We start from the raw sequence: 13605 nt of genomic DNA, 5'->3' as shown, positions 1-13605 counted from the left end.
TCTCACAGGATCCCACATCCTCAGTCATGATTGAAATAATTCTGTTATTGCATTATAAAAATAAAATTACTAAAATAATGATAATCGCATGCAACAGATAGCAGCATTCGTGTAAATTATATGCAATTATCATTACTTTAGTATTTTTATTATACAATAACAGAATTATTTCAATCATGACTGAGGATGTACGAAAGTACATCTCAGTATTCTGTACTAGGTGGTATATATGTATATAATAAATACACACAAACATAAGCTTTTAAATTTTCTTATATCAATTACTTTAAAACTTCAGTAATTATTATTATTGCAATTAATCCACCTGAATTTCATAATGGTAAAAAGATATAATAACGTTATTAATAGGCAATAAAAAATGTAACAAAATAGAAGCACTATATCATCTTGATTGCTTGATCTTGATAAATGTAGACATACAAGTTGGAAAAAAAGATTTTTAAATACACAAAAAGGTTTTGCTACAAATGAAATGTTTAGTTTAAATTAAACAGTTCGGTAAATCACAAAAAGAAAAATTTAAATATCAAACAAAAAATTTAATCAGGCAGGTTTTACATTTAGCAGAGGTATCTAATAGCAAAATTATTAAAATAAATCATTTTTTCAAAAACCATAATCATTTTACAATAGTTTTATAGCCTAATTTTCTTAACACTCCTTAGTTTAACAAACAAAGTAATAAAGAGGAGAACATAAATGTTTTTTTCTCTATGTTGTTAAGTTTTCACTTTTATATGTTTATTATGTTAGTATGTTGATCAAAACAAAATCCTAATTATCATTATTTACACAGTATTTTCCTAAACAAAATCCTTACATAAACTAAAGAACTATGAGTGAAAAACCAACAAACTTCAACTTAATAGAAAGTGAGAAAGATGTAATTAATTCCTCCAACTACAGAATTTACAAAAAAGACAATCTTTGATAATTTTATGGTATCCTGTGTCTTTGAATTTTTTTTTATTGTTTATTTCTTGATCCATTTTTACTGGTTAATAAATTATTTTAACAAAATAAAAATGATCAATCTAACCCTTATAAACAAAATTTAAACAAAAATTATGATTTGATTTCAAGCATTTTCTATTATTATTTTATTTAGTGGTAATACAGTGCCAAGCATTAAACTTTTCTTTTGTTAATAAATTATAAAAACAAAATTGCATCCATAAAAGTAACAGTAGTAATCATAAATCTTACTGACAAATAACAATATTAAATAATGGGACAAAACAATATATGAACACATGACAATTTCTTTCATTTAAAATTTTTAAGAATTTTATATTCAGTATAATCAAATCAATATACATATTAATTTCAAACAAAATCATTGCTTATGTCAGCAACCACTGAGCTGTATCTTTTATAAATACTGCACACCTGTACACAGAGGATTTACTATGCATATAAACAAGTTGAATTCTAACACTATTTGAAAACTAGAAAGCAATTTTAAGTGAATAATATCAAATCAAAGCAAGAATAAAAAAATTATAAAACAGTTACCTTTTTAATTATCCAAATGAAACATTTATGCTGGTTTTTGTACAACTCAAATGTGATAGTACCTGGACAAATATAACTTTTGACATTTATTTTAACACTAATTTTAAAAAACTTAATTTTGCCATTTAGGCCCTCTAGATAGATATAACATGAATACATAGATAGATTGCTTTTTGTATAATCCCTTTACATGCTGCAATTTGATAAATGAAGATTGAATGTAACTTTTTTTACAATCACTTATGCAAGATCTACATTACAAGATCTACTATCAAGTTAATTCTCTAGCGAATTTTAATACCACTGTATGTTTCATTTCTTTCAGCTGATTAATAAAGAAAAAAATAAAATCCTTAATAAGCCAAATACAAGATAATTATTTTTTTCATTTCTTACTCTAAGAATTATTTGACAAACATTAGAGAATAATCAAATATAATAATAACCAAAATTATTATGCTTTCAAAGTTTATAAATCACACACTCAATAAAAAAAAAATCCAAGTAATAATATAACTACTATAACCTATTGAAATAACATTTATAAATTAATTGGTATAATAACATAATCCTTAAACCCCTACATTTTTTTTTTAAATTACAATTCCAACTTTAAAAACATTTAAAAAAATATTAAATTAATCTTAACTTATTATGACTACATAAATAAAAGTTTATATACAATAATTAAATCATGATAATACAAAGCAAATTATGGAAAATAATCACAAAACCATTTTTTCTGTTTTTTGTTCTTAAGAACTGATGAAAAGTCACAAAGTAAAAAAAAAAAATTGCTCTGACACTTAAAGTCTTAACCTCATATAATTATGCAGATAATAAAACAGGTAGTCCTATACGTCAGTATAAAATGACAAGCAACTAGAGTATGCAAACAACTTTTCACCTTACATTCATTCACTTCCTAAGTAGTAACACTTACTGGAGGGATTTATCGTGAATATATGTGATCACACAAATAGGAACATCCCTTCTCCAAATTACCTACCTGATCCGTAAAATAATCATAGAGAATATTTAAAGGTAAAATATAAATTTAACAAATTACATTAAAAAAATGACTTGCTTTAATAAAGTATGAGAATTCAAAAAAGTCTGTACCAAAGTAATTATATATATATATATATATATATTAAATGAATTCTTCTTTCTTAACTATCTAATTGGTATGCATGACTTCATGAACAATTGTGAATTTCCCTGTTTTGGGAACAAAATTTTGAAAAAAATACACTACCTGGAATTTATTATTAACTCATTTAAGATACATATTTATAATAACACAATAATTAACTGACAACCTATGCTAGTTGTAAACAAAAAAACTTTTGAAAAAAATGTTTATACACAATAAATCAACAGATTACAATAGTTTACTACAATGCAAAACACATGAAGTATTTATTAGAATAAAAACAAGAGTACGTAAAATAAGGTCATTTTTTTAAGGTTTTATTCATTTCATAAGGTCAATTATTTTGTTTATGGGATTTCAGTAACATATACCCAAACAACATTGTGTGGTTGAAGCACATAAAAAAATGAAAATAAGAAAAGTAAAACAGTTTAAAAGAATTTGTTATAAGTTATCACATAAAAAACCAACAACACTATAGTTATGAGATTAAGATTTTATGAAAGATTTTAGTCCATTCAATAAAATCAACAAAATCATACAAAAATAAATAAAAATCATTCAAAATTTAACAAAATCATACTTCATTTAATTTAATCAATTTAAAACAAAAGTGAGTGGTTTGTAAAACATTACAACACAATTAAGTACATTTTTACACCAAAAAATTTAAAAGGTAATAACTGAAAGAAATAATTATGAATAAAACGATAAATACTAACAAATTAATATCAATTATCATTTCTCATACATAAACATAGAAGAATGAAGTATGCTGTTCTATACATCCTAACAATTTGCACTGGCCAAATGTTTCTAATAAAAGCTATGTTTGCAATGATGTCAATGAAATTCAGAGTAAATTGGAGGAACTACTGGTAAACAAACATGAATTGATATAGACTGCCAAAAGAGAAAATGTAATATATAAAGTATACTTGTAAAGTATATAAGTATTTGTGGTAATACAGACTGTATATCTAACAAATTAATAAAATTACTACTTTAACAAACATAACAGCCAAAAAACAAATTTTAATTCAAAATAAATCTTTGTTTTATACATCTCTTTTATATGTTACCTAGCTGAATTAATACTTATTATCAGGTAGCAGGTTCTATAAAATTTAATTTTGCATAAGAATAAATCTAGCATCGAGCAATTGGTTTAAGATCATTTATACAAGAGCAGAGGACCACCTGCAAAATATCTTAGAATTGAAAAAATTAAAGAGAATAAAACATTACTTTCATTAAAATTTATTAGATTCACTGCTATATTTATAAACATAGATAAATTTTTTTATGAACCATCAATCTACTTGTTAATGATTATTCTCAAACTTAACAACAATTTCACTGTTTTCACATCATTAAACACTCAACTTATTATAAAACACATCATTTTAAATTCGGTTACATTAATAAAATTATATCCAAGGTCTGTATTTGACAACAGTTGACTGGGTGAAATTCTCACTATATTTAAAAAACTTTACTGAATTTTTAAATTATAGACCAATATGAAAAAAATTGAAGTTCTCTCAAGTCAATAAGACATAAATAAATACAATTTAAGTGCCATAAGCAAATTCTTACATATGACCCGACATACAATAGAAGTCACTTCTAAAAATGGCACAAAATAAATATAAAATAAAATAAAATATTTGTGCCAATTTTAAGAACAAGATCCCCATGACAAGCTTACTAAGAAAAATTAGGAGAGAAGGATTCTAACCAGCTTCTTCGTCGAGCCATATACACTATTGCACTTTAGCATTCTAAGCAGACTGAAGTCGATATCAGTCCTAGATGTAACTGAAATCAACATCAGTCCTCGCTCTGTTCACTACACGTGCTGGATGTACACTGAACATAATTATTCCCAGAGTATGTTACTCTGACTGGTGCTTTATATATGTCACAGCCATAATAAAGACTAGGACTGTTAGTGTAAAGTAACAAATACAATTAACAGTATTTATTTACAATTAAACAAAGATGGTCCATGAATGACATTGTTTTCAAAAACAAACTCGCAAACACATGCAAGAGACAACAGAAAAAACTTATACCATATAAGTACGTATGTAAAAACACACCCGTACATCAAACGAAGACAGGAACAATATTTAATACAGAAATACATGTGTTCGTGAGTTTAAGAACATATTCTATGTACAGACATCTATTTTATTATATATTTAATAATAATATGTTCACTAACTGTTTTATTTCTTTTTAACAAATAAAAGGATTATTTTATACATATTTGTATAGCTTTGATAAAATACTTTATGATGTCATGAGCAAATTATAAAAGTGTAATAGGATAATCTTACAAACTAAGTATCCTTTTGTAAAAATTTAACACCTTGCAACACATTATTGTAAATTTAAATATATTAAATTAACAATTTTATAAATATTTTAAATTAAATTTAAAACATTAATATTAAAAAAAATACAGCAATAAAAGAATCAGTACAAAAATAAATTATTTATACAATACGTACTTATAAAAAATAATAAAACAATAACTATTTTAACTTATCATCTTCTATTCACCTGATGACTCTGACTTACACGAGGGCCAATTGTACGATTGAAAACAGCATTTGATATAGCGATAACAGGTGAAAATAATTTGAGATTTATATCACTGAAAGAAAAAAAAAATTATTAAAACTATCCATTATTATTAACTTGCATTTAAACAGAAGCAACAATCTTGTATTAGAATCTTCTTTCTATATTTAAATAATAATTAATAAGAGTTAAAAATAATTACAAACTCTTGAAAATAATTAAAAACTCTTAAAATAATTATTAGTTTTAAATAATTATAAACTCTTGAGTAAGACTATTGCATCCCTAACATCTACTCATCCTACAACAAATGAAGCATCTTAGGAAATAACATCCTGAACGTTTAATGGTGTGAAGTACAGTATGGAACCACTTGCCGTCATATTAAATAAATCAATCACAAACACAAATTAAATGAGTAAAATTTCACAGATTCTATTAGTATTTATTACAGATAATGTTAAAATTGTTTCTAAATAAAATTCAAATCATCTATAAATTTTCCAACATCTTTTCCTTTTTTCCCAAATATCTACTCACTGTCTGTAGCTCAGTAACACAGAACCTCTGCAGCAGCCTATTCTCAACTACAAAGTGCCCAGTGTTTTATAAAATCCACTAGAGAATACATAATCTAGATAATGATAATAGTAATAGTGAGATTAACTAAGAAAGTCAAGCCAACTGTAAACAGAAATTTTTTACTATTATTTTATAAAAAAATCCCATCCACATATGGAATTTTACTTGCGACTCCAATTAATTCAACAAAAATAAATACATCACCACAGAAAATATAACAATTACTTATTAAACAAACACTTCTCTTAACATTCAAAATAGAACAATATTAATAAGGAGACAATTCATCCTTAATTATATACTTCAAATGAAGTTCATCATTTTTATATACAGGAGAAAGAAAGATTATTATAATCATTATTTAACAGTTTCAGTAATGAAGAGTCAGTCATATATTAAAAACTGTGCATTAAAATCTTCTTTAAGTTATTAAATACAACAAAAAAGTTGAATAATCTATTTTTTTCCAGACTACATTACCAAAGACATACTTCAGAGAGTGATATTATTTTATTTTTATTTATTTTTTTTTTATGAATTTGTAGATATGAGAGTTTTTATAAAATGAAATAGTATAATATACCACAATAAAAGTTCTAAGATCTTATAGTAAACCAAGAGTTAAAATCCACAAAACAAGAGTTTATAGATAACTAGACCTCAAGTAATTTAAAAAAAAATATATATATATAATATTTTGGAATTACTTGATAGTATATCTAACCAAATTGAATACAGCAAGTTCATAAATCCCATTCAGCCTAAATGGGATTCAAGCCCAGAATCCTTGAGATATTACTATTAAAAGGCAGATACTACCACTTTACCATAGTACTCAGCATCAAACCTTGTATATTAAACAAATAAATATTCTTATAATAATATACAAAAAAATATGCATTCAAAATTTCAATGTATTTAATTTCCCCCAATATGCCTTGTTCCAACATCAATGTAACCTTTCTTGATAATATTATGTATGAGTTATTTTTTTCTTCATCCATAATTGAGTAAAATCCAATTTATCACACATCCTCAAATTTAATGCTTCATACATTCATGTTTAAAGGTTTTACAAACAAGTGACGTTTTTACAGTAGATAATGATTAAATAACTTTGTTAATACATATGTAATAATCACTGATACAATAAATAAATAATTACTTTGAAAATATATCAATTAAAAAAAATACTTCTTCATTTTTTTACATACAGTGAAATTCCTGTAACTCGAATACCTACAACTCAAAATTTATTCTAATTCCTGGCCATATTGTATTACATTATGGAAATATAATTCCTTTAACTCGAACAATAATCCTATAAGTCAAAGTAAAAATCTTATTTATTACAAAAAATAAAATAAAAATCCCAAGTTTAACATCAGGCCTACAATACCGATCTTAATTTTCAGTTCAGAAATATGAAACGAGCATGATTCACTTCTTGTACTATGTGATAACAAAAAAGGATCAACATATACTAAAGAGGGAAGCAAAATCTTATACATTGGGGATCAATATTCACTGGAACTTGTTTGTCGTAAGAAGTGTCGGTCAATGTGTCTTTATAACCATCTTAGGTTGTATGCATAGTTTTCGTGTGTCTGTTTGGGTTTGTGTGCTACTGCAAACAAGGGTGTTCATATTCTTTCCTTACAATGATTTTTATGTGTTTAGTTTTTGTACAATTAGGTTCAGTTTTTATTCAGTTTGGTTAGTTGTTTTTACTCTTTCTGTTCTTTTTTTAGCAATGTCAAATAGAAATTTAAAAACACTGTCATTGGATGATTAAAATAAAGCTCATAATGGAAGTAGACAGGGAAAAAAGAAGAAAAACATGATCAGATTGAAATTTGGTATACCATCGAACATACTTACAACGATTTACAAAAACCGTGAAAAATTTCTGAAAGATCGTATCCTCAGTAATTCATGCATTATCAAAACGGTAAAGTCTTCAAATAACCCGTTGTTGAAAAAAGCATTTTAGAGTGGTTTAAAAACAGTTGCAATCAAAATTTACCTATCAGTAGACCAATTACGTTAAAAAGCCGAGTACTTTGCAAGACAGATCAATTGTACAGATTTCAAAGCTAGTGTTTTGGGTTTGCATAATAAGTTTTAAAAGTTAACCTTTTGGGTTGGCTTAATAAGTTTAGAGATAGGGATGGAATAATTTTTTAAAATGTTTGTGGTGAAAAATGAAGAAATTTGTAATATGTGAATAAACAGTACACTAAAAGAAATTATGAGCACATACAATGAATCGGACATTTTTAATACTGACGAAACTGGACTTTTTTTTTTTACCCTGCCTCCAGAACCAGATCACCAATTAAGCATGAACATGGTTCTGGGAGGTGCCTTTGCCTCTAGCTGCCAGATGAGGGAAACGCCAGGCCCAGGCTATGCCATTCCCAGCCTCTACCACCCAGCAACGGGACTCAGTCCTTTGTACTTCACCTCTAACGGGGACAGCCCTGCTGGGACTCAGTCTTTTAACGTTTTTACAAATTTTTACCTGACAAAACTTTAAACTTTTAAAGGTGATAAATGCCACGGTAGGAAACGAAGTAAAGACCGCGTCACAGTTCTTTTAGGTGCGAACATGTCAGGGACAGAAAAGTTGAAACCTCTCTTAATTGGTAAATTGAAAAAACCACACTGTTTCGCTAACGTTAGATCTTTGCCTATTCAGTATGAAGACAATAATAGAAAGAGATGGGTTACTAGTGAAATCTTTGAAAAATGGTTATTCAAATTGGATCATTATTATCATTCAATAAATAGAAAGATTGGTCTATTTATTGAAAACTGCCGGCACAACCAAAATTGTTTCCTCAGGAATTGTTATTGATAAAATGCATTTTCTTTCCACCAAATGTTTCCTCTAAACTCCCTACCAATGGATGGGCATTAATAAAATTACATTAAGCAAATGTACAGGAAAATGATTATAATGAAAACGTTAGAGATGGTTGAGAAGAAACAAAAACCAGACATTAATCTTCTTCATTGTCTATGGGAAGTTAAAAAATCTTGGAATGATGAGACTGAGCTAACAATTTTTAACTGTTTTAAAAACCCAAAACAATCCGTTTATTTGTTGGAATATGAACAAACTAGCAGTAAACACCTTTGTTCTAGTAACAATAATGGTGTTGATAATGAATGGCAGTCAGTTACTGATGTTTTGTAAGTGACTTAACTTTTCAGGATTGTGTTTCTATAGACAAAGATTTGGTAGAGCAAAATACCCTACTAACAAAGATGTTGTATTCAATACGAACACAAAGGCAGATGAGAATGACACCATAGAGGCTGATTCGGATAATGACAATGATGAACTAACTTGCGTACCACCCAACTTTAATAGAAGTTATGATAACATTGAATCTGTTCGACGATTCATTGACTCAAAAGACAATCTACCAGAATCGGTTTTTTCCACAGTAGCAGATATGTCAGTAGCAGATATGTCACAGTATATATATAATGTCAGATCATTAATCAACAATTTTTTAATAGATTTTTAATTAAATTCAGTTCTTTTTATTTTATTTTTTTTTAATTTTGTATTGTTTTTATTTTATTTGAAAAACTTTTAAACACATCCTTAAATTTACAACTGAACCGTTTTTTTATATACAAGTGATATTTTTTACTGTTCATAAGTATAGCCTTGTATTTTTCATTAATTTATGATTTTTGTGCAATAAATTATCAGTGAGAAAAAATGGGATTAATGTACAGTATTTTCGTGTGTATTTATTAGCTTACATTTTGTTTAGTGTCTTCTGCAGTAACAGAATATTCTTCAGGTAAGTTAAGTTTAACTTACTAATTACATACATACTATATATATTACTAACCAGTAGTATGTACTGCAAAGTGTATATATAATGCTGAATCATGTCATGTAATAATCATGTGACATAATAAGACTGTATATGGAAAAAATGCTTATTTTAAATAGTGCTATACATTTTACATGTGACAATTTACAGCGGGTAGTAATTTCGTAACATATGTTTCTCTAACTTGAATTTTCTGTAAGTCAAATATTTTCTTTATTCTCTTGAATATTCGAGTTATAGGAATTCCATTGTATTTAAAAAAATTAAAAAACAGAATCAATTAATCCAACATTAAACAGAATATTTTTTCAATTGAATGAGAACTTCTACTCAGCTAAACAGGAAGTATAAACAAAAAAATGAATAAGAAAAATAATTTACTTACCATACATTAATTACAGGATCAGCTTCATTACCACTTATTATGAATAATGGAAATAAAATAGAAAATACACAGCCACTGAAAAAAGGAGCATAATATATTTTAGATGTTATGGTTCCAAAAAAAATGTTAAAAATACTATTAAACTTTAAAAATTGATGGTAGCTTAAGAAAAATTCACTGGCAATTTACACATCAAACATTAAATACTCACTCTCTATGTGTAATATATATTAAATTATATATTTAACATATTTTCAAAATTGAATTTTTTTTTGAGTGCGAAAAATGCTTTTGCATTATCATCACCCGGCACACATTTTTTTTTTTTTATAAAAAATAAAAGAAACTAAAATGAGTATAAAACTTTAAAAAAAAAAACTTATAACTAATATCACAGCTAAAAACTAAAATTTAACAAAGTCTGAGAGGGATGTAAAGAGCCCCTTCTCGGATAACCGAAATAATAAAAAACTATAATTAACATAAAAACTAAAACATCAGAGTGAAATAAAACTTAAAACTAACATCACTAAAAACTAACAACTACAGAAGAACTAAAAAGAAGTAATATAAAAACTATAATTAACATAAAAACTAAAACTAGGTTAAAAACCAAAATATTAAAAGTAAAATAAAACTTAAAACTAATATCATTAAAAAATGTATAACTAATATCACACTGGGAAACTTAACAAAATAAAATTTAAAACTTAATAAAAAATAAATAAATAAAATGTAAATAAAAAATCAATAAAGTCTGAGAGGGGTGTAAAAGGTCCCTTCTCGGATACTGAATAAAAATCAAAATAATTAAATGAAAAAAGATAAACACATTAAAATAATTCTTCAACAGGAGAACAAACAAATATATTACAATTTTAAATTTTGTGTAAATATTAAAGTTCGTAAAAATAGTAAAAGCCAGTCTAAAGTCTAAAACTTCCTTACTATTGCGCAGAATTTGACAAATGTTTCTTTGTAATTTAAATTTACAACGCAATGCTGCATAACATATGCAATCCAGAAGTATGTGGTGCACAGTCAAGCAGCAGTTGTATCATACACACAGTAATGCATGTCCTGCTGACATGAGGTACTCATGTGTTACTCTGTTATGTCCTAACCGCAAACAACAGAGGACCATTCCTTCATGACAAGTTTTTCTGCATGAGGAGTCCCATGGTAACACAGGATCTTTAATATGTTGAAGTTTGTTATCAATGGCAGCTGTCCAGTCACCTTGCCACTTTGCTTGAAGAGACTGTTTTATACAATTAATAAGGTCAGAAGCAGCAACACGACTGGTGAAAAGAGGTTGATTACATGCATCTTTAGCAGCGGAATCTGCACGTTCATTACCTGGAATTCCCACGTGGCTAGGAATCCAACAGAAACTCACTTGAGTGTTGCAATGGTTCAACTCAGCGATTGCGTTATAGATTTCAGTGACCAAAGGATGTCTAGAGTAAAAATCTTCTAAAGCTTATAATGTACTACACGAGTTACTACAAATAAGGATATTTTGGTACTTAGGGTTAATGATATTCACAGCCTTATTTATAGCATATAGTTCAGCAGTAAACACACTCGTAATACCAGGTAAACCAAACATATAAGTTCTACAATGACAACAAATGTAGAACCAACGGTGTTGTTCTGTTTAGATCCATCAGTGTATACTACTGCATCTGGGTTTATCTTGGAGAGAATATAGTAATACATTTGCTGGATGACAGAGGTGATGTTGACCCTTTATTGTATATCGTAAGGTCAAACATAAGATTTATAAGGTTGATTCCCCATGGAGGATATGAGCATGGATGTGATGGAAAAATAGAAGGTGTGTTGACATTTATAAGGTGCAGTAAACATCAGGTACGAACACCTACAGGTGCAGTACAATGTGGATGGTCCTCATATCTTTGTAAATTAGGATTCCCAAGGATTGAGTCAAAAGCCAGATGATTTGGCATTATAATAAAATACATTTAAGCAGCAGAATAAGTTGACAAATAAATTATAAAAAATTTGTATAACTTACTTTTAATATTTATTGCCAAAGTGCTTTCTTAGTGTGAAGTATTTGGTAACCAATATTTTTTCTTGATTATTAAAGATAATAATAATTACATATTTAAATCATGCAAAAAAGGAATTAGTTCAATTTAAAATTGAATACCTCTGATATTACATTAAATTGAATTCAATCTAAATGATGACTGCACTAGTAGAAGAATTATTTTTTGCTAGTGTAATAATTTCTTTTATTCATAAATTATAAAAATTAATTCTGTTTTAATAAGAGAAAACTAAATATTAAATTTACATCTATTAATTTTCAGAGCTAATTATCATTATACAAATTTAACCATTAATTATTATAATTACAGCATTACTAGTATATATGATAAAGTGTGCCTTTAAATTTATTGAATTTAATTTATGTATCATAACCAAATTGTTTGTAGGCAACCTGACACGAGTCAAAAAAACTGACAAAACCATTCTTATAAAGGAAAATGTGGAGTGAAATGGTTTCCCATTTTCTTCTTTACTGATACAAACATATTGTAACAGATTGGCAAACCAATCCCACCAAAATTCATATGTTGCAATTGTCATTTGACAGTCCAAGTGACAGCTTCACTCTGCTCAGCACAGAAACTAGTTGTATAGTGGTTATCACTATACAATATCTACTTATGACTATATCTACTTAGACAATGCAACTCTGACTAGTATCTCTTGTACCCAAGATGGTTTAGGCACAAGCCATTGAGATGGCATGTGGCACAGCCACAAGAAAGACTGAAAAAGCTAGTGTAAAGCAACAAATTATTCGTTCTGTCAAGAAGCAAAACATTTCTCAGTCTCTATTCAACAGGGAATATGAATTAATTACTCTTAATTTCTGAAATTGAAATGACTTTTACTTCTGAAGTAATGGGTTTATTTTCACTTAATATGATCCATACAGTTTGGTTTTTGTAACCACACTTCTAAGCAGGCACATATTCTTGAAACAGACAATCCAAATCAAATTACACAATACAAAATTAAAATGCTGCTGGTAAAATCTATTAAAAAAATAAATAAATAAAATTTAAAGAATAATGTTTGAATGTAATAACCTGTTTGACCAATTTAATATAACTGTTTGAAGTAATAACTTGTTTAACCAGTGTAATAGTCATATTTTAGCAATGCAATGTAACTATGACTTAATCATACTTTAGACTTATGCTGCACTTATATTAGGTAAGTCTCTACGATTAGATTGTAATTATACTTGTCCAAGCCGAATTGGCACAGATCTGATGAACAGCATAGCTGTATATCTTGCTGTCTACCGAGCAGAGGTTTGTAATACTATTCAATTAGACAGTATGTATATAGTACAACTATTGTTTATTCCAATCAATGAACAAATGCACGTCTTGTATTTATTAATTTCTTATTTAATCCTGAGTTTATATATTATTAAATTAATATAT

The 13605-nt window shown here is 27.2% G+C and overlaps 1 protein-coding gene across 3 annotated transcripts in view; it reads right to left on the bottom strand.

The window, feature by feature from the left end:
- Positions 1 to 720: 720 nt before the first annotated feature.
- tank (EI24 domain-containing protein tank) overlaps positions 721 to 13605 on the bottom strand; it is a 33301-nt gene continuing 20416 nt past the window's right edge. For all 3 annotated transcript variants that reach the window (XM_075367901.1, XM_075367903.1, XM_075367902.1), the window contains 2 exons: positions 10112 to 10186; positions 721 to 5357 (listed from right to left, as the gene is read on the bottom strand). In XM_075367901.1, the coding sequence (XP_075224016.1) occupies positions 5249 to 5357; positions 10112 to 10186 (184 nt within the window). In that variant the 3' untranslated portion in view covers positions 721 to 5248. The remainder of the gene's footprint in view (positions 5358 to 10111; positions 10187 to 13605) is intronic.

This window comes from Lycorma delicatula, chromosome 6 (assembly GCF_047948215.1).
Source record: "Lycorma delicatula isolate Av1 chromosome 6, ASM4794821v1, whole genome shotgun sequence".
Taxonomy (NCBI): domain Eukaryota; kingdom Metazoa; phylum Arthropoda; class Insecta; order Hemiptera; family Fulgoridae; genus Lycorma; species Lycorma delicatula.
The sequence above is the reverse complement of the archived record's forward strand: the minus strand, read 5'-3'. Positions and strand labels throughout refer to the sequence as shown.